The following is a 24185-nucleotide window of genomic DNA, read 5'->3' as shown; positions in this document are numbered from 1 at the left end:
TTCCACCCAGCCTTATTTGAAAACTATTATTTTAAATAGTTTGCAACAGCAAAAATGTTTACTTACATCATGTCTACATTTGAGTAAATTACCCAGAACATTAAACAATGCTAACTAATACGTGTACAATTCCACACTCTAATCAGTCTGCTGGAAAACTCACTTAAAAGCATTCTTTTCATCAAAATATATTATGTACGTAAATAACAGTTTCAGCTTTTTAGAAGTTCCCACTGAAACAGGCAACAAAATTACCATCAAGCACAACTCTCCACCAGTATTCAGGCTGCAACACAACCTTTGGTCATCCTCACTTTACACAGATGAAAAGAACTCTCAGATTGCAGCAAAGCAACTTCCTGTCTTATTCCTGTTTCTAAAACAGACTAATCTCTACAAACTAAACTACAGACAGTACTATAGCTGCTTTGAACTGAGAGATGATGCCGATCTTTAGGCAACTGCATACACATTTAGGAACTGAAATACATCATATATATGTATCTCCATATCCACTATACAGATATAGCTTCCAATGAACACAGTTATGTTACACACCTTTAAAATTAAATGTATGATATCTATTCTTTATTTAATCTCAGACTACATTTTAAATTAAAATTGTTACAGTTCAATGTAAACATGAAAGTCTGAGGTCAAATACCATGTGGAAACACCAGCTATGTGTTTCCTTAGGATCCAATTTAGAAATGTTAAATTTTGTCAACTGTCCCTCAAAATTTCTCTTCCCCTACCCCCTGTTTTTTGGATTACATTTTTAAAGGTTTAAATAAAAGTTTAAATTAATTAATTGTTAATTTGATATAGGAATCTATGGCAAAATTTTCCTGAAGTATGACAAAGTGCATTGGAAAAGCAATAAAGAACAAGTACCTCATAGTAATAATGAAAAGCTTGGGATTTATCCCCTTCATTATCATATAATTTCCCTAGCTTTGAAAGTACATGTGGATCAGTTGGTACTACACTGATCAACTGCAGGAGCCACTCTATGGCTTGATTGGGATCTCCCATGATCTCATATCTGTGTTTTCTTCAGTCAAGGACTGATGCTGATGATATTTTGATTTACTCAGAATTTCTACTACTTTACATAATGTGATCCATATGCTGGACAGATACACCAATCATCGCAGTATGGAGATACACTGTCTTTTCTACACATTGTTTTCATAATTTCAGTTGTATCATAAAGTATTTTTGTTATGCAGGAAAGAGAGAAATATTGGAGAGGCTTTGGCTGCTTTCTCACCTTAAAACCACTTTGGGCTTGGTTCTCCTCTCTCTCTGTCACTAATTTTACTTTGACTTCCTCTTTTATAAGAATGAAGTGTGAGGACCAGGTGATCTATCAATAGCCTTTACAACTTGGTTAGTTTCTCATAATACATTATTTTGTCCTCAAGTAAGTGGTCAGGTAAAACTGCTATCCTCAAGAACAGACTTTTGCCTGCAGTGAGATTTTCTGCTGTATGTCTAAGCAGCACAGCACAGATAGTGTAGGATGCTGGTTCAGAGAACAGAAGCAGCTTCAGCTGTAATTAGGCCTACAGTATGCTCTCCCCTCCTCTGTCACCCTTAGCAGCTCAGACCTCTGCAGCAATGTGAGCTGGAGCTGCTGCCCAACATGTTTTTTCAGTTTCTGCTGCACCCTACCCTTCATGGAGAAAGCTTGCAAGTATTGGCAGAAAGCAGTTTTACATAGCAGTGGAGCAGAGAAATTCTTCCCAGATGGGAGCTGGGAGTTGTAGGGCCATTTCTGTTGTTGTAAAGGAGCTATATAAGGAATAGAGATCACAGCCCCTTTTTGTCTTTTTGGAGGTTCCTTATCTTACTAAAGCATATTTTTACTACCTTCACTATTCTTACAAGTGTAGTACTCTGGGGAGGATTTTATGATGGCCTGCACATCCTCAGAAGCATTATTAAAGAAATTCGGTGTGTAGAGTATCACTGGTGATGTGCAAAGCCAACCCCTTCCCTCCTTAGCTTTTCAACCTGTTGAGCTTTTGCAGTGATGGGAGACAGTTGTTTTTTTAAACATACAACAACTTGTCTGAAAACAGCTTTCAGAACAGAACTTCACTTTCATTAACTATATTATTTTTTTCTGAATGGGTTTACTCAATTGTGCTTACATCTGTCACATTATTTTTGTAATAAAATTAGCAGCATTTTAAATACTCCAGGACACAGTTTAATACTAAGTGTAAATATATTCCCTGCTATGTGCACAGTCTTAATGTATTTCTTCACTTGTTCCACTGGAAACGTCCAAGAAGGTTCTCAGCTCTGTTCTCATTTTCACAGACATCAGAGAATGAATCTGTGCATGACCATCCTAATTATAATGGACACTACAGTAAATTTCTAAGTCATCATGTCATGATTGATATGCTTTATATCAGATTAAATGAATTTACTAAAACCACCATCCCTTATCATAATCCAGAAAAAGATACATGTTTGCTATCTGGTGAAGGACTTGAGCGCTATTTCGAAGGATTGCATGGAGTTTCAGAAAACAATCCAAAGCTTCATCTATTCTGTTTAACTTCTTGTATGTTAAACCTAAAAAAATAAAGGTTACAGTATTACTGCAATGAGAAAAAGATTACTTTAGCATATTAACTGACAGAATAACCAAAAGAAATGCAGTAGGAACACGGTACTCAGAGGCAGTGTAACTGCCTTGGCATTGACAGACTTTATTTGTGAGAGCCATGCTTACTATTCTTACCAGCTAGTATGACTTACCAAACTGACAAACACAAGGAACACAAACTTAATCAAAGACCAAGAACACATGCAATCGCACTTTTTGAAAAAGATAAGCAAGGGAAGCAGGGGGAGGGCTTTTACAGGGGAATGACTCTGATCATTCAATAATGCTAAAACTGGTGTACTTTTAGTTGATAGTAGAAACTTTTATCTTCAAAATTACTTAATCAGCTGCAGTTACTAGTTGATGTTGTCAACACTGGCTTTTTTTTTTTTTTTTGCAAAACAGATAGAAAGTAAAAATTAACACCTTGCTATAGTATAAATAACTGAATAGAGTAATAATAATTAGTTTATATTTCTATACAAGAAAACTTTGAAAGCTAGATTCTTAGAAACACTAGTGTTACTTACAGACAAAGATAAATCCCAAAAGCACCTTTGGCTTACCAAGATTATAAAGTGCTTCAGTGCATGAGGAATCGTTCCCAAGAGCTTCCTTATAAAACTCAGCTGCTTTTTCATAGTCTCCTTTTGCAAAAATAGTATTTCCTTTGTTAGTTAAAGCTGCTGGATTGTACCTATCAGCAATTACAGCTAAATCTGCATAGTTAGCTGCTTGTGCCAATTCATTCTCCTACATGAACAAAACAAACATTGTATTAGTCATTTGACAGTCAATTTTCTTGCAGCTGTGTCTTCTTACACTTGGTGGAATTTCAAAAGATTGAGGATGAAAAAAAAAATAAATTCTTCAGTCCTAAAATATTCTGTACATATTTGCATAAGGCAGATCATGTCTTTCTAGTTTCAGAGAACTTAATATGAGAACGAGACGTGTTTTGTCCCATTCAGTTTTCTTTGCAACAAAGCAGTATTTCTAAAAAAACCCCAACCCTAACAAACAAAACTCCCCCAAAAAGCCCCAAAACCCAACCAACAAAGCAAAAAACAAACAAAAGCCCACCACACAAAAAACCACCCCAAAATAAATTCCCATACTCTACAAAATTCATACACAATCTCACCTGCCTAAGCTATATAGCTACATACATCCCATGTTCCTGAAGTTCAGCCAGGGTCTTCAGGACCTGAGGCTTAAATGCAGCTGCTGTGCTTCTGCACAAAACACACTGCAGGCATGCTTCTGGGGCCTGGGGCTCAATTTCACTCTTCCTCCCAGCAATAGGATACAAAATGACATGTTCCAAACTTCAACTACAGCCAGAACCAGTGTTCCAGAGTTAACTCCTCTACATACAGATTCTTGTTTACAGAGATTCAAAGACACAAAAATTGCTACAAACATACAGAAGCTGCTACATAAACTGCAGGTCTTAATTGGTTTTGTTGAAGCAAACACTTACCAAATAATAAAGGAATGAAAGGTTTGTTGCTGCTGCACTCTTTACATTGCTATCCTTTTGCTCAAACATTTTTAAAGTCTCCAGTGCCTAGAAGTAATTTGGAAACAACTCACTTACATACATTATAGTTACTAGAGCTTGTAAGACACTCTTGTAAGCATGTACATGCAGAAGTATATATGTACTAAACACAATCTTGGTCACAAAATTTCAAAACTATTGGCTACTTACTACTACTTCAAAATTTAGATGAGATATGGCTACCTTGAAGTACACAAGTATCTGACAATTCTATGCATACAAAACACAAGTTTATATTATCTGCATTTAATCTAGTCAACTAATTAAAATTCTCATAACTCTCTCTTTAAGTGAACACAAAAGCATTGACATTAAAACTCTTTAAAAAGCTAAAAATGTACATGCTATATAAAAAATATGCAAGACATTGTAGGATTAGATTTCAATTTGCAGTTGTTTCACTTAATAAGATGATGACTCCTATCTAAGTTTAGGAAGTACTCAAATGTGAAGACTGAGATGAGATTTGTTTTAAAGACACTTCTACATGAAAACTAAATTTCGTAAACTTCAAAATAAAGACGTTTGTGGACAAAAAGTAAACAAATTTATAGCTAATAAACCATCAAAGAAGCTTTGAAATAAAAGGCAGCTTTTTTCACTGACTATGTGATAACATTTTTAACTGCAGACTACATTAAGAAAGTCTGGTCTTTTTACACTAAATATTTATATTAACTACACCAACTGTTAGAATATCACAGTGAGCCCAGTTCCATCATCTACCACAACACAGATGTGGCAACCTCAATTTAGCCATCAACATTAGCAATTCAAAAAGTTTCCTTCTTCCTTCACATGAAACCTAAAGCTGCTGTTTACATATCAAAGTGAAGGCATGATACTGTATGTGGAATGCCAACACAAACAAAGGAAACAAGTCTTAATTGACTGCCATACATACTGTTTTTACAGATGCTTTACACAAAAAACATGACTGTACTAAAGATGTGTAAAATGACAAAGTATATACAGCTAGATGCAGTTCATTGATTTGGTCAGCTATATTCCAACCAAGAACTATGAACTACTAAAGATTATAATATTCTCTTAACAGTAGGAAATTCTTTAAAGAAATACACCAATTTCAATCAAGAAGAGCATTTCAAAAGTTAGACTCTAGATCTTGTGGTCTCTGAAATCTAAGACTTTGATGTAATAATGTTAAACCTATATAGATAGTTGTGATTTTCTCCCAGAACGGAATGGTCCCAAATACTTACAGATGAAACACTACTATAACAGAGATACTCTCCTCTTAAGCAAAGACTCAATTCTTCATGGAATTAAATTTTAGGAAACTTAGAACTATATATAGTTCAAAGGCTCTTTCTGAAAAGCTATTTCCCATTGTAGCTGATTTGTTTACCTTTGCTTTGACTGCTAAATGGAACCTTTGACAATAAAGATTAGAGTGGAAGTAAACTCTTTTTCATGTATAATGAAAAGTCTGTATGTCTCCGAACTCTGTTCACTTACTGGCAAATTATGTTGCAGGTCCCTTGAACCATTTCAGTAATAACAAGTCCTAGGATGAAAATCCATAGCAATACTGCTTTTGTTCTTGCAAAATAGAAGTGTTCTCACTGTACCATCAGCTGAATTTGTATTTTTCTAAATAACTTCTAACTTTTTAATCCCAACAATAATGATTAGATTCAAGAAGCAAAACACAGACTGTCCAAATTATTCTTTGTGACATGTTTCCAATGTTACCTAAATCATTCGCTTACAAACTTCAAAGCAGCTTGCCTCACCCAAGCACGGTCTGCAAGAGATGATATGGAGCTGCATGGCTAACCTGCAGAATTTTGGTTTTAAATTAATTTTCAAAGTTTTTCTTTGAAACTAAAAAAAACCATTCTAACATCTAATACACAAACCCACTTAATAATAAAATAGAACCTAGATATATTATGGTAATTTCCACTTTTTTGGCTAGGACTGTTTTCAAATATCATATTAATTAAGACAAGTACATAGTTAAGCCCATTATAGTTACAGCAGAAATCTACTTAAGTTCTTGTTTTCGAAACACAATAAAACTTTCGACCTTGAAACTGAGTACTTTATGAAGTTTCCATTCTTGTTCTTCAGCCAAAGGTGTGTTGAGCAGGTGGTGAGTTAGTACATACATGAACAACAGACAGACAGGATGAATACAAGTGGCAGCTGCAGTTGGATTGGAACCAAAAGACTCTGCAATCACCATTCTGCAGTCCCACTCTAATATTAAGTAGTTCCAGTGCAGGTTAGAGGTCTTCTATCACATAATGAAAATAAAAAGACCATCTTCTCCACTTACTCCTAACTTCCAACACCCTTCCCTCTTCCTCCAATGGAGTACTCCACAGAAACCTCACCAACAATCTCTATATGTCATTTTACCTCTGAGAATTGTTGGTTGGTTTTTTTTCCATTGTTGGTTTTAGCTTGTTTTTTTAACCTATACTGGATACCAACTGGAAATTACAAAGAATTACCGTCAGAATACTAAATTCTTGAGATCATGTAACTCTTTACCTAGCTGCAACACTCTTACCCTTAATAAGTTATCATCAACAAAGCTACTAGATTTTCCCCAATTTTTCCAAACTCTTTAACTGCTTCCTGATCACAGAAAAGCTATCAGTCAGACATGCAGTATAATAAAGAATAACTCTCTTGTTGTATCTACAGGGAAGGAAAAGAGGATAGGACAGACAGGAGGAGTAAGAGCTGCTCAGGAAACCAGAAGAGCTTAAATATGGGAAAGAAAAGTTGGCTAAAGTTAAGCAAGTGGCCTTGTTTGCAGCCCTCCAAGCTATGGGAAAGTGAGGGACTTAGAAGATGAGAGAGATATGCAGCTTCAGCTGTAATTTTGCTGCACATGATCTCTCATACTTCTTTCCACACCTGCAAACCCAGGGGTTTCTATATTTCTTCTTATTTATTCAGCACCGCTACTATTGAATGTACCAAACAGTGCATGTTGGAAGGAAATTGAGCAAATCCTTCAGATATCTAAGCTTATTGTTCAGATGAAGTTGTTTTTCAACTGCTCCCATCTCAAACCAAGCATTTTTTCACACACACACACACACACACACACACACACACACACAAAATAAAAATCACATGAGAGTTTTGACGAAACCCTGGTATTATACGTTATAAAAATTTGATGAAGAGCAAAAAAATTCACTTGTCTTAAAAGAAAAAACCTTAGAAGAAAACTGCACGTTCACCTAGATAATGACAAAAACTTAAATATGGTAAGTTGTGGTATTAATTTATATGCATACATTGGCAATTTATATGCATAGAAAAGGGAAGGTACAGTTAACAGCCTGATGTACTTATTAGCAAGAGATTGGTGATGATTTTTAACATGAAGGCAGTTCATAAAATTCATTGACAGAAATGTCTCTAATTAATGACTGGTGATTCATCCTATGCCTCTGCTTTCCAGGGTGCCAATCTTTTATAAAATATGCAGAACTGCCCAAGCTCCAGAGCAGATGCTTAATTTAATTCCAGTTCATATTGCAATGGAAGGATAGGAGAGCTGACTGAAGTTCAAGGTCAGATTATAATATTTTAGGGAATGCTGTAGTACATATGTAGCAATGAGAATTCCGTAACATAAAGAATACTTATGAAGTGCATCTGCATGTATTTTGGTACTATAGTCAACCTAACTGAGAGAAAAGTTCAGCTCACACTAATAAAAACACTTCCACAATGATTAGCAACATGCCTTCTAGGCTCGATTGACTGTAATGACTACAGTTCCACTAACTGTAAGGACAGCTTGAACACCCAGGGAAGATAATTAACTTTAGGAGTCGTAATTTTGACATGAACTGCATTCACTATAACTTCTGTGGCAGAAGTTTCATTTAGATAAAACTTTTGCCAGTGCTTTTATAGTTGTTCTACTTCACAGCATCAATCTGATTATTATGTTCGCATAAGTCATTCCTCCCTCCCTGAAAAATATGCTATGGCTAACAAAGATATCTTTGCCAATACAGTATTAAAAAGTAGTAATGTGAAAAGCTACTATACCTGGTTAAAATCCTGCTGCCTCAAGTAAGTAGTGGCTTTATTTATTTCCAGGTCATTGGCTAACTCTACATATTGGGAAGCTTTTACTGCTTCAACACACCTGCAGCAGAAAGCAAGCCATTACCAAAATGCAGCTGTGCAAATATCAACTTAAGTTACAGACTTTTGCAGCCAATTTGCTTTCCAAAATGAGTTGTTCCTAACTATTCTTTCTTCACAGAGGCAAAAAGCACTTTGAGTAAAAATATCTGGGGGGGGGGGGGGGGAAAAAGCAAACCTGTTGTGTTCCCCTAACCTACCTTAGGAATACAATCTCTGCACTCACTTCTTTTTGGGTCAGTTGCCTAAATATCATGTTATTTTCCACCACTGAGTGATACTTGGTGTCAGATATTGACTAAGATGATTTTTCAAACCATCTTCATTGGATACATACTATCAGTTGACTTTTCAAACCTTATATCCTGTTGCATACCCTTCCAAGCCCATAAAACAGCACTGTGGACAAAGCCAGAGACTGCAGATTGTGTCCCTAAGCTATATAATAATAATAAAGTCATAATAATTAACCTCTTCCTGGTCATCCCCCACTTACTTTTGGCTTAGGGTCTTCTGCAAAATGAGGGTAGAACAGAACACAGCACACAGTTCACATGTTCATTCACAGACACCATCTTCCCGGGTTTGATGTGGTATACTTTAAAATTGCCTAGTCATTTGAAGCATGAACTTTACTTATTGTACACATATACTGTTCTCTCAAACTGGAATTAAGCACACTAGAGGAACGACTTTGTGATATGCTTCTCAGTTCTTTCCACCTTTCTTTTTTTTTAGTGGTGGAAAGCCATCTTCCTTTCTTCTAATAGTTGGCTAATTTGCCAACAAGTTTAATTTAACAAACTGCCTGCTGCTGTAATTGGGTTGGCTTGTGGACAGTCTCTGTACAAAGTATAGAAATGCCTTTTGATGTTGGAGGAAACATTATATTGACAAAAATAGCAATTTCTACAAAGACATCTGTAAAAAAAGAAAATTCAAAAAACAGTTTTCAGCTGTTACTGTTAACATCTTTTAACCATAACATGTAATGACATCCAACTATCCAATTGTTCCTTATAGAATATGACAGAATAGTCCCAAGATTATATCACATTTTAAGTAAGAACTTATGAAATCCAAAGATTATTTGTCCTCACTTTATTTTTGTAAATAAAATTAATCTGATTAAAAGCACATTTAATACTCAGAGGACTCATAACAAAGCGTAGCATTTGGAAAACTAACTCATGCTGGTAGCTGAATTTCTTCACTGGGCCTGAATATCTCAGCTTAGAAGAATGGAGAGTAAATCTGTCCTGATATACACAAAACAATCCCACACATCTCACCAGAAGTTGTTTAGTCAGCCAGAACAGATATCAGAGTGGTTTACTTCATGCCAAGTATTTTGTGGATAGCACTAAGAAAAATGAGTATCTGACAATCTTTTCCAGTTTTCTTGAACAAAACCCAAAATACAGACCAAATAAGTTATAAAGCAGCAAGCTAGTTTTCACAAGACATACTGCTTAAGTTCTGTAAGTCAGAATGGCAACATTAGGGAAATTGTAAGTCTAATGATTATTAAACCATCAAACACCACCTTGTGGACTCCAGCAGACTATACATGCCTGTGTCAAAGATTAAAAGCTTTAATACTGAATTATAATTATAGGACATGTAAAATTTTAAAATAATCCTAACTGGGAAAAAACAAAAACCAAACCAAACCAAAAAACCCAAACAAAAAACAACAACAACAACAACAAAAAAACCCCCCACACAAACAAAAAAACCCCACCACAAACAAAACCCCAAACAAAACCAAAACAAATAAGTTCTCTTTTCGCACCAAATCTCCTTCACTTCCCAAAACTAAGCATACCTTTCAGTAATGTTGTGGCTGCAGATACACAACATTCATTTGCATATATGTTATTTTCCAATATTAATATTAAAAATACTAAAAATATTAAATTAAGTCGATATAACAGAAAACTAAATACTAATTAAAAATAAATCCTGAAAATCAGTTTTATACTGTCCTTAACAGGAATTGTGTCTATTTTATTTTGTTTCAAAGAGAAGAGTATTCTGCTGTAGGAAATACAACAGAAAGCAAAAGCTAAGCTGCAAATTGAAAAATATAGTGGATTCAGAAGTCAAAATGGTAAACTGTATCAGCAGCCTATCAATGTATACACTTGTATACGTGTTTAAGAAACAGTACAAAAAGTTTAAAATTTATATTAAGTTTAAACTTAATGTTTATAAATGAAATGCAAATAAATCTTTCTAATAATATTTTGATAACAGTGTTTTATATAATGGCTCTATGGAGTAATGAAAACTTCTAACGCTCCCCAAGTCTTCATAATGCTATCTCCAAACTTACAGCACAGAATAGTGATCATTGCTTTCTGCACAGCATTTGTTTGTGGAGACTTTTAAAAGTTCTTCAGGACTCAAACTGGTTTTTCAAATTCAACTGAATTTTAAGAAGCTCTTTTTGTGCTAATACAGAACAGTTTAAAATGTATAATTAACAGCTGAGTTTCAATAATAAATGAAATTTATTTTTAACACAGAATAGACTCTAATGCTTTGGTTTGTTCTTCTCCACAGCATTATGAAGGCAAACTGAAAATAGGCTGGACACTATGTTTGAGATGTGAAGCAAACTATGTTTCCCAGGCTGTTTATTTGTGAATCTGGTTTCATAACCAGAATACAGAGAGAGTAGCATATAGTTTAGACACAAAAAACCCCACTTGACTCTTACCAGTCATAGCCCACTGCAAAAGATGTCTCAATTACTGGTGCAATGAGTTTAGCAGCTGTCATGATATATTCCTCTGCCATGGATTTCCTAAAAAAAAAACAAAAACAAGGCAAAGAAGACAACTCCAACACGTCACCATTTCAAAAACATGTACAGAAAAAATAACCAAGTCTTGTTCTTGCTTCTTCCTGTACTCAGGACAATCTTAGAAGTTAATCTAACCGGTCTCCTGACACTGTTCTGTATCTTGATAAAGCTCTCAGTTTTCCTGTTTTCCTTTCACTGCACACAGTAGTTGTATTTTTAAAAAAAAAACAAAACAACAAACCACGAAAAGAAAAAGCAGCCAAACAAAAAACCCACAACAAAACAGCGCTGCAAGTTTTAAGTAATTTGGGGCAGATCTTCTATTGTAGTGCAGTACACTAAACTGAGTGATCCAACCAGTTTTTCCAAGTGTGCTCTTTCCTAAGAATCACAAGTACACTTTTATAACAAGTGCTGCAGACACCTGAGAAGACTGATAATACTTTCAGGAGCTAAAATCTATGGCACCACAGTCAAGAAGAATAGACTCCACCATTACCTCTCACGTTCCATTTGTCCTAAGCTGTCATTTTTAATAGCTTCGATGAGTAGATTTGTATGTGGATCATCCTGGAGGAGAACAAAGCAACTGCAGATTATGCCAGTATATATGCATTTTAATTATTCTATAGAAAATATGACTAAATATAAGTTGATGCAAATTACATAGCTTCAATTTGAAGTAGTTTTCTAACCCCCAAATCTGAAATCTGGCATTACAACTACTTTAATCCTGTTTTCCTGCTCATTTATGTGATCATAATTCACAGTAGGGTTCTTACTAGGTGTAGTTAATATCATGGGAAGGCTGCAAATCACAGTGAGAATACTCACACGCTTAGAAGCAAGAGCATCCTTAAGCATTTGCTGAACTGCAGCGGTATGAGGACCTGTGCTATCTTTTCATCACAGTAACTCACAGTCATCTTGTGGTTTCTATCACAGATCTCTGTTAGTTCTAAAAGAACTAATGCAAGTATTCTGGGTAAGCACCCCTTCCTCATTTATTGGGGATAGATCATAGATTTACACAAAATAAAAACCAGAAGGAAACTTTGTGATCTTTTTTAACCTCTTCATAACCAAATACAGAATTTGGAATGTTAAAACTGTATCTTGCCTACCCTTATCAAGAACTTCTACAGTCTAAAGCTTTTCTTCCAATGGATAATCTTACATAGTCTTCAATTGATTTAAGTTCTTAATGACCCTTACTATACACGATAAATTTTATATATATATACACATTATATTTTAAAACATAAGAAAAACTATGAATATTAATATATGCTTAATCTATTAAATTTTATTTGCTTATGCTAGGACAATAGGAAGCAACAGCTACTTTTAAGCTGCAAATAGCTGGAAGACTAATTATATCTTTAATCTTTAGGACTGAAAATGGAAGCTTTGCATCATTGGGAAAAAAAAAAAAAAATATTGCTAAGAGAATATAAAGGGCTTGCCTCGATCTTTCTATAGAGAACCTTTCAAAGAAGGATCCTAAACCTATTAATTACTTTTTCCTGTCTTTAACATCATGAGCTGCTGGTTTCATGGTACAAAGGAAGATCAGTTTCCAAACAAGTCTAATAAACTGAAATAACATCTTTGAACTTTCTTCTGTAAGATAACACCATGGTATTTCAAGTTTTATGAACACTTATTAATAAATGAGTGTTAATTTATTAACATTCATTTTGAGATAACTTGCATTAATTCACTAATTGCTTTGCTCCCTTTATTTTGCTTATAAATATTTTATAAAATTTTATATGAATAAAGGAAGTAAAGCAGTAAGAGAGATAAGTAAATCAGCCCAGATTAATTTCAACAGAATAATTATGAAGACAATTGTGTGTTGTGAATTTTATGCATATCATTATCTTTTGAGGAAAAAAGGATTCGAATGTTGTCAGCGTTATTTTACACTTCTGAGAAGTACTGCCACACTAAGTTCACGCCAGTAAAAAAAATGTTGGTTTAGATACATAAATACACATCGATTTATATATTCAGTACAGTCCAAGCATTCAATGTCTCTCCCTCCCGATTTACCATATAAAGTTTGTATTGTTCAAACATACATAGTTTATTTTGCTCAAACTTACATTTGGTGAAATGTATTTGTCATCATAATCCACTTCACAGGGAACGGCAATCAATTTTTGGAAGGCTTTTTTCATTTGCTCACAGTTTCCAATAGCAAAATAACATAGGATCAAGTTGAAGCCTGTCTTGAGGTTTGGGGACATGCTCATTATAAGTTCAAATGAAGAAATGGCATCAGTGTATTGGCCAGTTTTAATAAATGCAACTCCAATATTTTCCATTATTTTAATCCTAAGTAAAAAAATCAGCATTAGGTTATATTTTTAACTAAATACTGAATCATACTGTACCCAAAACTTGTATTCAGAACCATGCCTACTACCAGTAACTCACCTCATCTCTTTGTGGACACTAGGAATCTGGTCTAGAGCCATACGGTAGAATTTGATAGCTTTGGAATAGTTCCGTTGTTTTAAATATATATTTCCCATATTGACCTTCAGTCTACCTATCAAAAGAAGTCAATGAGTTACAGTCTTTTAAAACATAATTACAGCATTTTTACATTGTTTCAAAGTGACAGAATAGAACAACTTCTTAACAAATTTGTCTTCATTATAGGGTACCAGTGTCCCTTTAAAAAAGGACTACACAGAACAGCCTCTTGTGAATTTTCACCCAGAGGGAGACACAGTAATGAAATCTGGAAAAGAAATGTATTCCAATTTTGATTGTGAATTAAAGGATGTGGTAGAAATTATTTATAGTGCTCTCCAGCAAGACAGCTGCAAATAAGCATCTCTGAGAAAAGTGCACAGTAGGAGTCTCAAAGATGTGCAAAATACTGAAAGAAGCTTTCAGAAGGGGAAAGCTGAGTCAAAAGAGAAAAAAAAATAGTATTTGAGCAGACAACATAGTGTGTGTGGTGTGAGAAAATTATGTAAGTGGCTTTATGTTTAGCTTAGCCTATGGAAAGGAAAGGTTTCATGACTTTAAGAACCATACCACATTAAATCATACCAAGTCAGAGATCATAAGTGTCTGTCATCCACTCTGACTCGTAGATATGAAAGCTAAGATCTCTGTGAGTCAATACCATGTAGACAAAAGTCCTCATGTTGAATGTCTGACTACCAGTTTTAATCCACTTTAGAATGTAACCTACCTCCACTGGTGAACAACTTATTCTTCACTATAACTTGGTAACTATTCAGTGCTTCAGCATACATTCCATTAGCAGCATACTGACAGGCCAGATTTAAAAGAACCTACAGAAAAATGCAATTATAGGTACAAGAAAATACGTTGTTCTCTCAACAGTAATAAACATGAATTCACAGTAGATAATTTCAAATTAATTTTACCTTGGTAAAAGTATTGCTTTTACCAGTTTTAAGCTTCCCATCTTTAATGCTCCTTCATTCTTGTACATTGACATTGAGAAAACAAGTTTCAAATCCACTTATTTTAATTAATTTTGTACTTAAATAACTACTATAAAAGTCATGCTAAGTGGGCCTTAGACCTAAGTAGACACAATGTTATAATGCAAAGTTATTAGAAAACATTCATACAAGGTAATTCTCAGAGATTGTGTGTAACTTACGACTCCAAACATGTGGAAAACGGTCCTACTATCTGTGGTCACTCAGCTTATGAAGAGAGAATTTTTCAAAATTGCTGTTTCAAATCATTAGTTCTGTTTGTGTCTAGTAAAATACCTCTGTGTTTTTTCCTCAGCTTTGCTCTGACCCTCACCATAAAATAAATTACTATATCTGCCTAATTCTATGCATTCATTATTAATAATCGTCTCTAGAGCACTACCTGCAGTACAACTTTAAATTCTCCCTAAGTATTTTTATGTATATTGTATTCTTTTCTTAAAAATATCTACTGTCAATTTGAAAACCAGGATGTAGATCTAGATACCTGCTTTATGATTCAGGATTTAAGAATATTACTATATCCTATTTCATGTAATATATTCTCTGCCACTTTATGGTTCAAGTTAAACGCAGTCTGATCTCTCCTGTCTTCTTCTCTTGTCATGGTACATTTTCTAGACTATTTATTTTTGAAGTAGAGGTTTTACATCTGTTGTATTTTGGTATACATGTTTTGCATGTGAGTAGATAGCTGGAATAGATATTCATGGGCATCCTTCTTCCTTTAATGTTGACTGTGGTTTCTCTGGTACTTGAGATTGCAAGGGCATAGAATCAATGATCCAAGTGGATCTTTGCAATCCAATGATAGCTTTTTAACTTCAAGAAGTCATTCACTTTATCCTTATAAACGTCTCCCACCCCCAAATGTAAAATGTATCTCATCTGGTACACTGCTAGGAGCATTACAGCAAACACACACTCAGCAAACACTGAAACGTCTCTTCAGGAGACTTTCTTATCAACACCTTTTGCTCAGTGAGGATTTCTAAGCACTTACTGAGTAAGTGAGGTCTAAGTTTTCTGGAGAAGCAATTTGTTCACGTTGTCTCACCAACACTCTCTCCTTTCTACCAGCCTCTCTTGCTTTTTCCAGAGCCTTAAATAAAACACTAGAATATAAGCAATGCCTTGAATCAACCCAAAACAAGTATGAAAAGAATATACTCCTGTCCAGTTTCTTTAGATGCACAGACTGTACCCAATGCCTGAAAAGTAGCAATATAACCCAGAGAAAGGTGTTGATTAGCAATAAGCAGACATACAGCTCTCTATGTCTGCTTAGCTGCATAACGCTAGAGAAGTATAATCACACTTACATACACCATAATCATTAGATTATGTTGACCCTAGATTATTTCACTTGTCTTAATCACAGGAAGTGCACATAAATGTAATGCAAACAACACCCATGCCCACACCCCCACCTCTACCCCCACCCCCCAAAATAAAGGAGCACTTGGGCTTGGCATGTTTCCTTAGTTGCAGAATCCCAGTGCATGAAGGTGTTGGGAAGATGAAAGTGAAGGCAGGAAGTAAACTTCTAAGTTACGCAAATGGAGGCTGTACACGTACTTTGACTAATTGGTAAATTGCTTCCCTTTTTTATCTACCCACAAGTGGTATTTCACATGTATGTTCACAATTACAGTAATTCCAAAATAATTATTTTATCCAATAATAATCTTCTGCAGATTGGTATCAAGACCCTTTGTACAATTAGTGCTACAGGTCTACAAGTGCCAGTAGCAATCCTGTTTGCCTCTGCAAGCATGCAGTGTTTAAAAAAGTAATGGCTAGCACTACTGCTATTTGGTAGGTAGCAGTGACAGAAGTACTTCTCAAGGTATAGCTTGATTCTGTTTTTATGATAGAAGTTTATGATAGAAGGCAAATCCAACTTGGCTGTTTTACAGATAATGAGTTGGCAACTTTAATGACTTCTGCGGGAAAATCAATATTCTGCCCACTCCCACAAAGCCCATAGATTAGACTGGGCAAATGTGTGCCACTATGACTAATTGATGAGACCCATTTGAAGAGGTCAGTGGGGTTATGGGGAAGAGAGCTTTTGTAGCACTGAAATCTTAACAAATATATACACAAAAAATACAGCTTCTACCTTCTTATTTGACAATACAAGGTATCACTGGATTAGAAGTTACAATTAAGATGATATAATAATTTAAAACATTGAACCCAAGTCAGTTTGAAACATCTATTTATACAAATTGTTCTTCCCATAACAGCAAAACTGAAATCCAGAAAAATTACCAATTTCAAGTCTCCACAGCTGTTGGCAATGCAGCTTTCTTCAACCAGTTCATTCACTTTTTTTTCCAACTGCCTAATCTTCTCTTCTGCACTAAAATAAAAATAACAATAAAAGGATTAACACCAGTAATGTAACTGCAAACACTAAGCTTTTACACAGAATATTCTCAAAATAACAGCGAGGTATCACGTGACACAGCTAACCAGTTATCCTACCAAAGAAAATAAAATGTGAAATTATGCCCAGAGAAGATCACATTCACAATTCTAATCTGAGAACAGAGATGCAATAAAAAATAAATTCTCTTATGAGAATAAGACAGACAAGCAAATTCCATGGACCCAATTTGTTCAGAAGTAATGACAGAACAACCAGATGGGCTGGTAAACCTTTAAAATCCAACACTTAGTGAAATGAAATATTGTATAAAGAAGAATTAATTGAACTTTTATTTGCATAGATAACTTGAAAGTGTAACTTGCAAATGGAGATTTTGTTAAAAAGTTGTTATTTAAGTGGAATTTTTTCTCAGTTAAATAACCAAACATTTCAGTAGGATTCCCTATTCCTATATAGCCATATTTGAGGAGTATAACTCCTGTACTGCAAAGCTCAATGACTTGTTCTGAGTGCACTCAGAACATTTGCATTGGCACCAGCCTGCAAGTTTTATCTCAAGTGCTAAGGCTAGAGTGAAACAGGAGAAACAGCATGTAAATTCTCCCAAGGTATTCCTAGAGAGCTGCAAGAATCATGGTGTTCACATACTTTTCCATGATCCTCTGCAATTCTATACAAGTATCACAGCAACTGTGTGGCAACAACTATGTCCAGGCTGCTCAGTTAAAGTCAGATCCAGAAATCACTGAAATTGGACATTCCTGAAAGTCAGTGCCACTGAGTCAGCTAACCACATGCATAAATGTTTGTGGCATTGTTCCACCAAGTTAAGAGTATGGCTTCTCAAAGTTTCGTAACTGTCTGGAGGTGAGTAGATGTGAAAAAATGGATGTGAAACCCTAACTCTACCCATAGTTGATTTTTTTGTTGCTGTTAACCATCTGAAATAATTTAATGCAAAACTGAACAAACCTGTCTGCATTTTTTGTTTCCAGAGGTGGAGCAGGACCTCTTCCTTGGCCAAGAGGATCAAATGGAGAACCTGCAAAAATAAAAGAATACTGAAAACTGTAAAATAACATCTTCCTCTGGCAGCTGGTGATTTCTACAAACCATACCTCTCATAGCTGCCTTAGTGTAACCTGCAGCACGCACTGCTGTCATTGGTCGAGCAACCCCATCCTTAAATGAAGAGGAAAACATATTAAAATAATCCTCCTAACAAATAGACTGTGGACAGTGGAGACATCAGTTACATATTACAAAACCTTTAAATACAAAAATCAGTTGTTACCACCTCAGTAAACTGAGTATTTTTAAAATGTTTTTCTTTCTCAAATTTTATACCTCACAATTGTCTGCAATGCAGAGGAGCAAACACTATTGGGAAACTGTAACAAGGGAACACTTATTACTTTGTGTCCATTTTATATATATTTAGAATACTTAATTTCAAACATCTTGAATTTTTAGAACATTCTTAAAAACTGTTGCTCTTGAGACCTGTAATGTACTCTAGCTTACTGCCACAGTTTCAGAACTGAGTTGCTTTTTTCATTTTTACTGACAATAAAGAGAATCCTATGAGATTATGGATCAGAATGTTTTACTTGATCTAAACAGAGAGACACAAACCAACCACAGTTTTTTGTATTTGTAACTCATGACCAGACAATGCCTTCCAACACAACAATGTCTGATCCCACCCCATGACTTACCTGTCAGGACACCGAGTGCACTAATAAAGACCTTAATGGCCCGAACCAGACTCACAGGGGGCCTCCAGCCACACGCCATACCCATAGGTCCAGAAGCTTATCTAATCTCAACCCTGACCCCTCAGCCCCTGCCTAAACTTTGCTGGAAGGCTACTTGTTTCTCTATCAGCCACTCCTACACCTGGCCAGGGAGGCCCTTGATGCAGATTTCAACCTGACCTCCTGGACTGACCTTAGCCTTGCCTTGTCACTATGGATCTGGCCAGTGATCATTGGTCCTAACCCTGGCCTATGCACTGACTTTTTGGCTTGACCTTGGACCTGCTTCATCACCATGCTATTGCGTTATGTTCTGGACTTTTGTTTGGACATGGCCACCATTTCTGGGTGGACCCTACTTGCCCTGCTTAGGTGTTGTGGAACTGGGTCCTGCCTGGTGAGGCCCCTGCACTGATGGCTATGCAACTTCCCCCTAGGCTCCTGGCTTGCCTTCCTTTAGGGAGTAGCTCTACTCTTGATTCTCCCTGATAATACCTGTTTCCCTGGGCTCAAAAGAATATGGTGACACAAAAGAATATGGTGACTATAGATATATTTAACATTAAGTCAATATACTTAAGGGTGTTGGTGGAAAAGTCATTCGTAAATTGCAGCAGATTCTCACTAGAGTGTAAGTACATAAGAAAACCATGAAAACCAGAATGTACCTCTTTTCTATTTCAATGAAAAAAAAACATTCATTGCATATCAATAAGTGTTAAAAACATTACACTGGTAGTGTTCCAACCCTGTTCTCAAATAAAATACTCATCACAAACCTCATGTTTTCTGACAGTAAGAAAAAGGACTAATTAAACAGTGTAATAATCAGTATTATTCCAATAAACTTTTTAATACCTGTATTAAACCCAAACATTTAACAGAAAACTTCACTGTTCCAAATCAATATAAAATGTAAGTATTTAAACTTTTTACCTGTATAGCTCCTGTCATTGGTCTTCCCATAGACGAAGTTAAGGTTGCCTTTGACTATAAAAATAAGTAAATTGTTTGAAACTAGCATTCACAAAGCATTAGAAGGCTGCAAAGGCTATGTATGGTCTTCTCAATATTGAGTTTTAAAAGTTGATTTAACTCTCACATAAGTCCATAGCAAAGTTCCCATTTATGTTATTCACATGCAATATACTGCCAGTGCCTGGCAGACTTCAAGATGTTGAACGCTTCTGTTAGCACAAATTCACAATATTGTTTTTTATGTGTCTGCATATTTCTGTCAGACCTTTTTAAAAAATTTATACAGAAATTTATCTGAGGCAGCAGTACTTTGCATTATTAAATTATTGAAATTACTACCTTTGCATTGAAAAAGTAATTTATACGAAATATATTGGTAAGATTCTCAGTACATCTTATAAGATATTAATACTAGGACAGACTTTAAGTCATACTTTCACATAGATTTATTCTACAGTAAATACCAGATATACTTTGAAATTGCCAATGGATATCTTTTTCCAATAGCTGACATGTCACATACTGTCCTTCCGTAGTTGTGTTAAAATCATAAAGAAACAAACATTAAATACTTAAATAGTTAGTGCTAAAGATTGCTACAAATATACAATACAAACAGACAAAAATAAAGGGTTTCAGGCCACAAAGAAGTATTCCCCTAATTCCCACTCAGAGGCCCATGATTCACTATTTTACCCACTATCCATCACACATCATGACTGTGTTTTGTTTATTCTAAGGCTGAATCTGTATTAATAAGGATGGTAGTGCAGGAGAAGCAAATCTGCAGAGTGAAACAGGCAGCACTGTAGAGTGGATGATGCTTTGGAGGTTTCTGGCTCTACTACTACAGATAACCTCAACCTTTATTATCCTTAGGAGATGCCTTTTTGTGCACTCCTTTAAGAAAATAGCTTTTGCTGTTACAGTGTGTTACTGCACTAGACATCTGTAAATACAACTGCTAAAAAAAACAGACCCAAAAGGAATATATCCAGAGGAGGTAACAGAAGGTTCAGAGTAAAGGCTGTATTTCAGTGACATAACAGAATTCAGGTGTTTTTGAAGTTGTTACCCATCTAACTTGTATAAGAGATCTAAAGCAACGTAGCGTTCTTTCTTGTCATAAAACTTAAAAGAACTTTATATCTAAGAGGACTGTCTTTTAAAACTTGACTGAGACAGGCTAACAGGTTTAAAATCTATTGGGATAAGGGGACAGTAGATATATCACTAGTGTGGAACTTCTGTTTCCATAACAAACCAGGTTAAAGTGTTAGTTATTTAAGAGTTACAATAGATTAAATATACCAAAGAATATTACCAACTTTTCCTGATTAAACTAGAGGTGATTTCAAAGCCCATATTTTTTAAGACTTATTTTCACCTTAACTTCCAGACAACTTTCCTGCAAGAAAATCAGGTTAGTATCTTGGAATCTACTGCCTTATGCAGTACAGAAGTTGATTTGCAGTATAGTTAGGGAGAAAAAGAAAAATCAGTGTCCATGCCTTGAGCAAGTGCAGAGTTGCAAATGAATTAAAATTAATGAATACATGTAGTTCATTGCAAGGAAATATTTATATAAAAAGAGCTCAACTGTGCAAGGCATTTTTTGGCAAATACCTCATTTTCACTAAGAATACAACAGAACAAAAACCTACCCCAAATCCAGTAGCTAAAGGTCTTGAAGCTGGTGTACCAGGAATTTTGGCTGTCCCCTGGGTAGGGAGAAAAAAAACAACCAGCCAACCAAAAAAACCCCACCAATCAACAACCATATATTAATTACTAGTCTTACTATTAGTCTTTCTATATAGTTTCTATAGTGAATTCATAGACATAATGCTTCAATTGCTATAGAAAGGATTTTCATTGTACCAACAGATTATTCTGGTGAAGAAGTAATATTAATCAGACAGTTCCAGCTCTTCTTTAGATATACAGCACATACTTCCAAAGTACAGGTGCCAACTTTATATTTAGTTTTGAAAACTGATGTAATACTAAATGAAAATAAAAAATAATGTAACTTATATGAATATGAAGGAAAAAATATCAGAATAATTACACATGGTTTTCTAAATCCCACTGTCTAGATGCATCTCTAGATTGTATGTCAGAGCCAGCAATTCTAAATATAGACTATTAAACAAAGTCCTTTCAGAATGTATCACTTTGCTTTTTAACAAAGTTTTATCTCATTTTATCAAACAAGAATACATATTTTCAACCAAAGTTCCTTGTTAGCTCTAGCTTACCCCCAGAACTTCATGGAACTTATGCTCTGGTAATTTTTTACTTATTTTTCATATAAATAACTAAAGTCTGTATCTTCATGTTAGTAGCAGACAAAAAAGTTGAGAGATTCCCAAAATAAGTTTGTATCAGTGTCAAAAAGCAAAGGTCTCCTCTCTTGCAATGTATTTTAAAAGGTACTTACAGGGGGTCTTCTACCATGACTCGTTCTTACTGCCTGTTGAAAAGCTACATCATTTTCTAAATCCTATAAAAGAAAAACATCCACCCTTTTAAAACTCCCAACACCCAAAGCCACAATTCCAGAAGCTTAGCATTACTGAAAGCAGAGAGATAAAAAAACAATTCTTCTTCCAAAAATACTTGACCTGAAAATAACTGAATGATGGGTTTCGCTGACAATAAATGATTATGTTATTTGGTCTACCTTTTTTCGTATTTTGGACCATTGAATGTAAAACCTCATTATTCACTGAAAAATAAAAACACACTGAAGAAGCAAAGCTTAAGGGATGAAAATTAGCATATTTTATTTCCATCCAAAACCTTACGACTAGCACTATTTCTAAATTTTAACATTAATGCCTGTGATGCCAATACATTAAAAGACCTCATGTCTCAGGACACGCTGAATTTGGCACTGGGATTTCATACAAGATGCCAAGTCTTGCCACACTGGCCCTGCTTTGAGCAGGATAGTGGGTTTGGACTGAATGACTCCCCTGATATTCCAATTCCATTACATCAGCAGTTATGAGAAAATGGTCCGCAGGGTTACACTAAGTCATCCCAGATGCTCTACTGATTGCACAGAGACCTGCAGGACTCTACTGTTACCTCCTTCAGCAGCAGGACAGTAAGGGACCAATGACCTACTGACCAATAAGTAGCCTCTTGTCAGAAAACTTGCTGCTGCACACTGTCTGGGAAACATCACATTGAATGTATGTGAATGCGAATATGGCCTTCAAATAACTAGGATTTTATACTTCATAAATTCTAACCATTACAGCATCTTAGATCTGCTATGAGATGTACACAGGTATTTTGTTGGAATGGAAAACTATCAAAGTAACTAACTGTTCAAAACTTGTGAAGCTTTACATATTTCTTGCTAAATAAAGAAAATTTCACTTCAAAGCAGTTAGTACACTTCTACATTACTGTACCCACATGTTCTTATCTTGTACTTAGAAGGTAAAATCCTATGTATGGGAAAGGTGGAAAACGGCAAATATTTTTACCTCTGTGTCAAACGTAGGATTATAATCATTGTAGCCAGAATAGAGATCATCTTCATCAGCATCAGGAGCCAGATGCACATTTTGCATCATTTTTCTGTGAAACATTTAACATGCCAAGTATGCTCTCAGTGGTTTTATATACAACTTTTAAAATGTGAAATATAAATAGTAATGAGTAGAAAAGAGTGGAAATTACATTTCAATTTTTAATTGCTGACATTGAAATTTAAAAAAAAGCTATGATTAGTCATAAAAACTAGGATTTATCTATAAATAGTATTAAATGGCACCGTTTCATACAATTATATTTGTTAGGTATTTATACCACTGTCACAAAAATTGTCTTAAAGATATTTATCATTAAAACTGAATTATAACAAGTAACTATTACTTTCAGAATGGTATCTTTACATTCTCAGATCATTCATATTTAAGATCATTCTCTCATATCCTAAAGTTTGCCTTTCCTATTAGGCCAAACTATAGTAGTCAGTCTAATAAAAGACATCTCTTCCAGCTTTAGATATTCCTTCCTTCCTTCCTTCCTTCCCCTGTGTCCTTACTTCAGCACAGCCACAGCTATTGTCTATAGACAACACTCTTCATATAATTTTTCCATTTCCATTCAAATAGTTTTTAAGAACTAGAATTCAAGGAACATGGTTTCCAATGTCTTTCTTCACAAATACTTTAGTGTGCTACATATTAGACTAATACAGCTGCATCCACCTTGTGGTCTTTCCCCCATTTAGGACATTAAGGAGGTCTCTCTTTGCCTGGCTACCTATTTGCATTAAAATCTTAAGAAGACAACATTTGGTTTCATCTAGAATATGAAACGCATGCCCTGTCGCCGGTGAGCCCTAGCTAGGACGAAGCGCAGCGCACCCCACCGCGGGCC

General features: G+C 35.2%; 1 protein-coding gene across 1 annotated transcript in view; it reads right to left on the bottom strand.

Moving 5' to 3' along the window:
• Nucleotides 1–23374, bottom strand: part of IFT88 (intraflagellar transport 88) — a 44150-nt gene extending 20776 nt beyond the window's left edge. The window contains exons 1-18 of the mRNA XM_010023332.1: nucleotides 23285–23374; nucleotides 22225–22287; nucleotides 21446–21502; nucleotides 19740–19793; nucleotides 18165–18228; nucleotides 18019–18088; nucleotides 16926–17016; nucleotides 15652–15750; nucleotides 14369–14471; nucleotides 13597–13711; nucleotides 13263–13494; nucleotides 11651–11721; nucleotides 11065–11151; nucleotides 8241–8340; nucleotides 4110–4196; nucleotides 3193–3379; nucleotides 2484–2592; nucleotides 895–1045 (exon numbers count right to left, since the gene is read on the bottom strand). Coding sequence (XP_010021634.1) covers nucleotides 895–1045; nucleotides 2484–2592; nucleotides 3193–3379; nucleotides 4110–4196; nucleotides 8241–8340; nucleotides 11065–11151; nucleotides 11651–11721; nucleotides 13263–13494; nucleotides 13597–13711; nucleotides 14369–14471; nucleotides 15652–15750; nucleotides 16926–17016; nucleotides 18019–18088; nucleotides 18165–18228; nucleotides 19740–19793; nucleotides 21446–21502; nucleotides 22225–22287; nucleotides 23285–23374 — 1830 coding nt within the window. The remainder of the gene's footprint in view (nucleotides 1–894; nucleotides 1046–2483; nucleotides 2593–3192; nucleotides 3380–4109; nucleotides 4197–8240; nucleotides 8341–11064; nucleotides 11152–11650; nucleotides 11722–13262; nucleotides 13495–13596; nucleotides 13712–14368; nucleotides 14472–15651; nucleotides 15751–16925; nucleotides 17017–18018; nucleotides 18089–18164; nucleotides 18229–19739; nucleotides 19794–21445; nucleotides 21503–22224; nucleotides 22288–23284) is intronic.
• Nucleotides 23375–24185: the final 811 nt, after the last annotated feature.

This window comes from Nestor notabilis, unplaced genomic scaffold (genome assembly GCF_000696875.1).
Source record: "Nestor notabilis isolate BGI_N333 unplaced genomic scaffold, ASM69687v1 scaffold24311, whole genome shotgun sequence".
Lineage (NCBI taxonomy): Eukaryota > Metazoa > Chordata > Aves > Psittaciformes > Psittacidae > Nestor > Nestor notabilis.
This window is presented reverse-complemented; position numbering and strand designations above follow the sequence as displayed.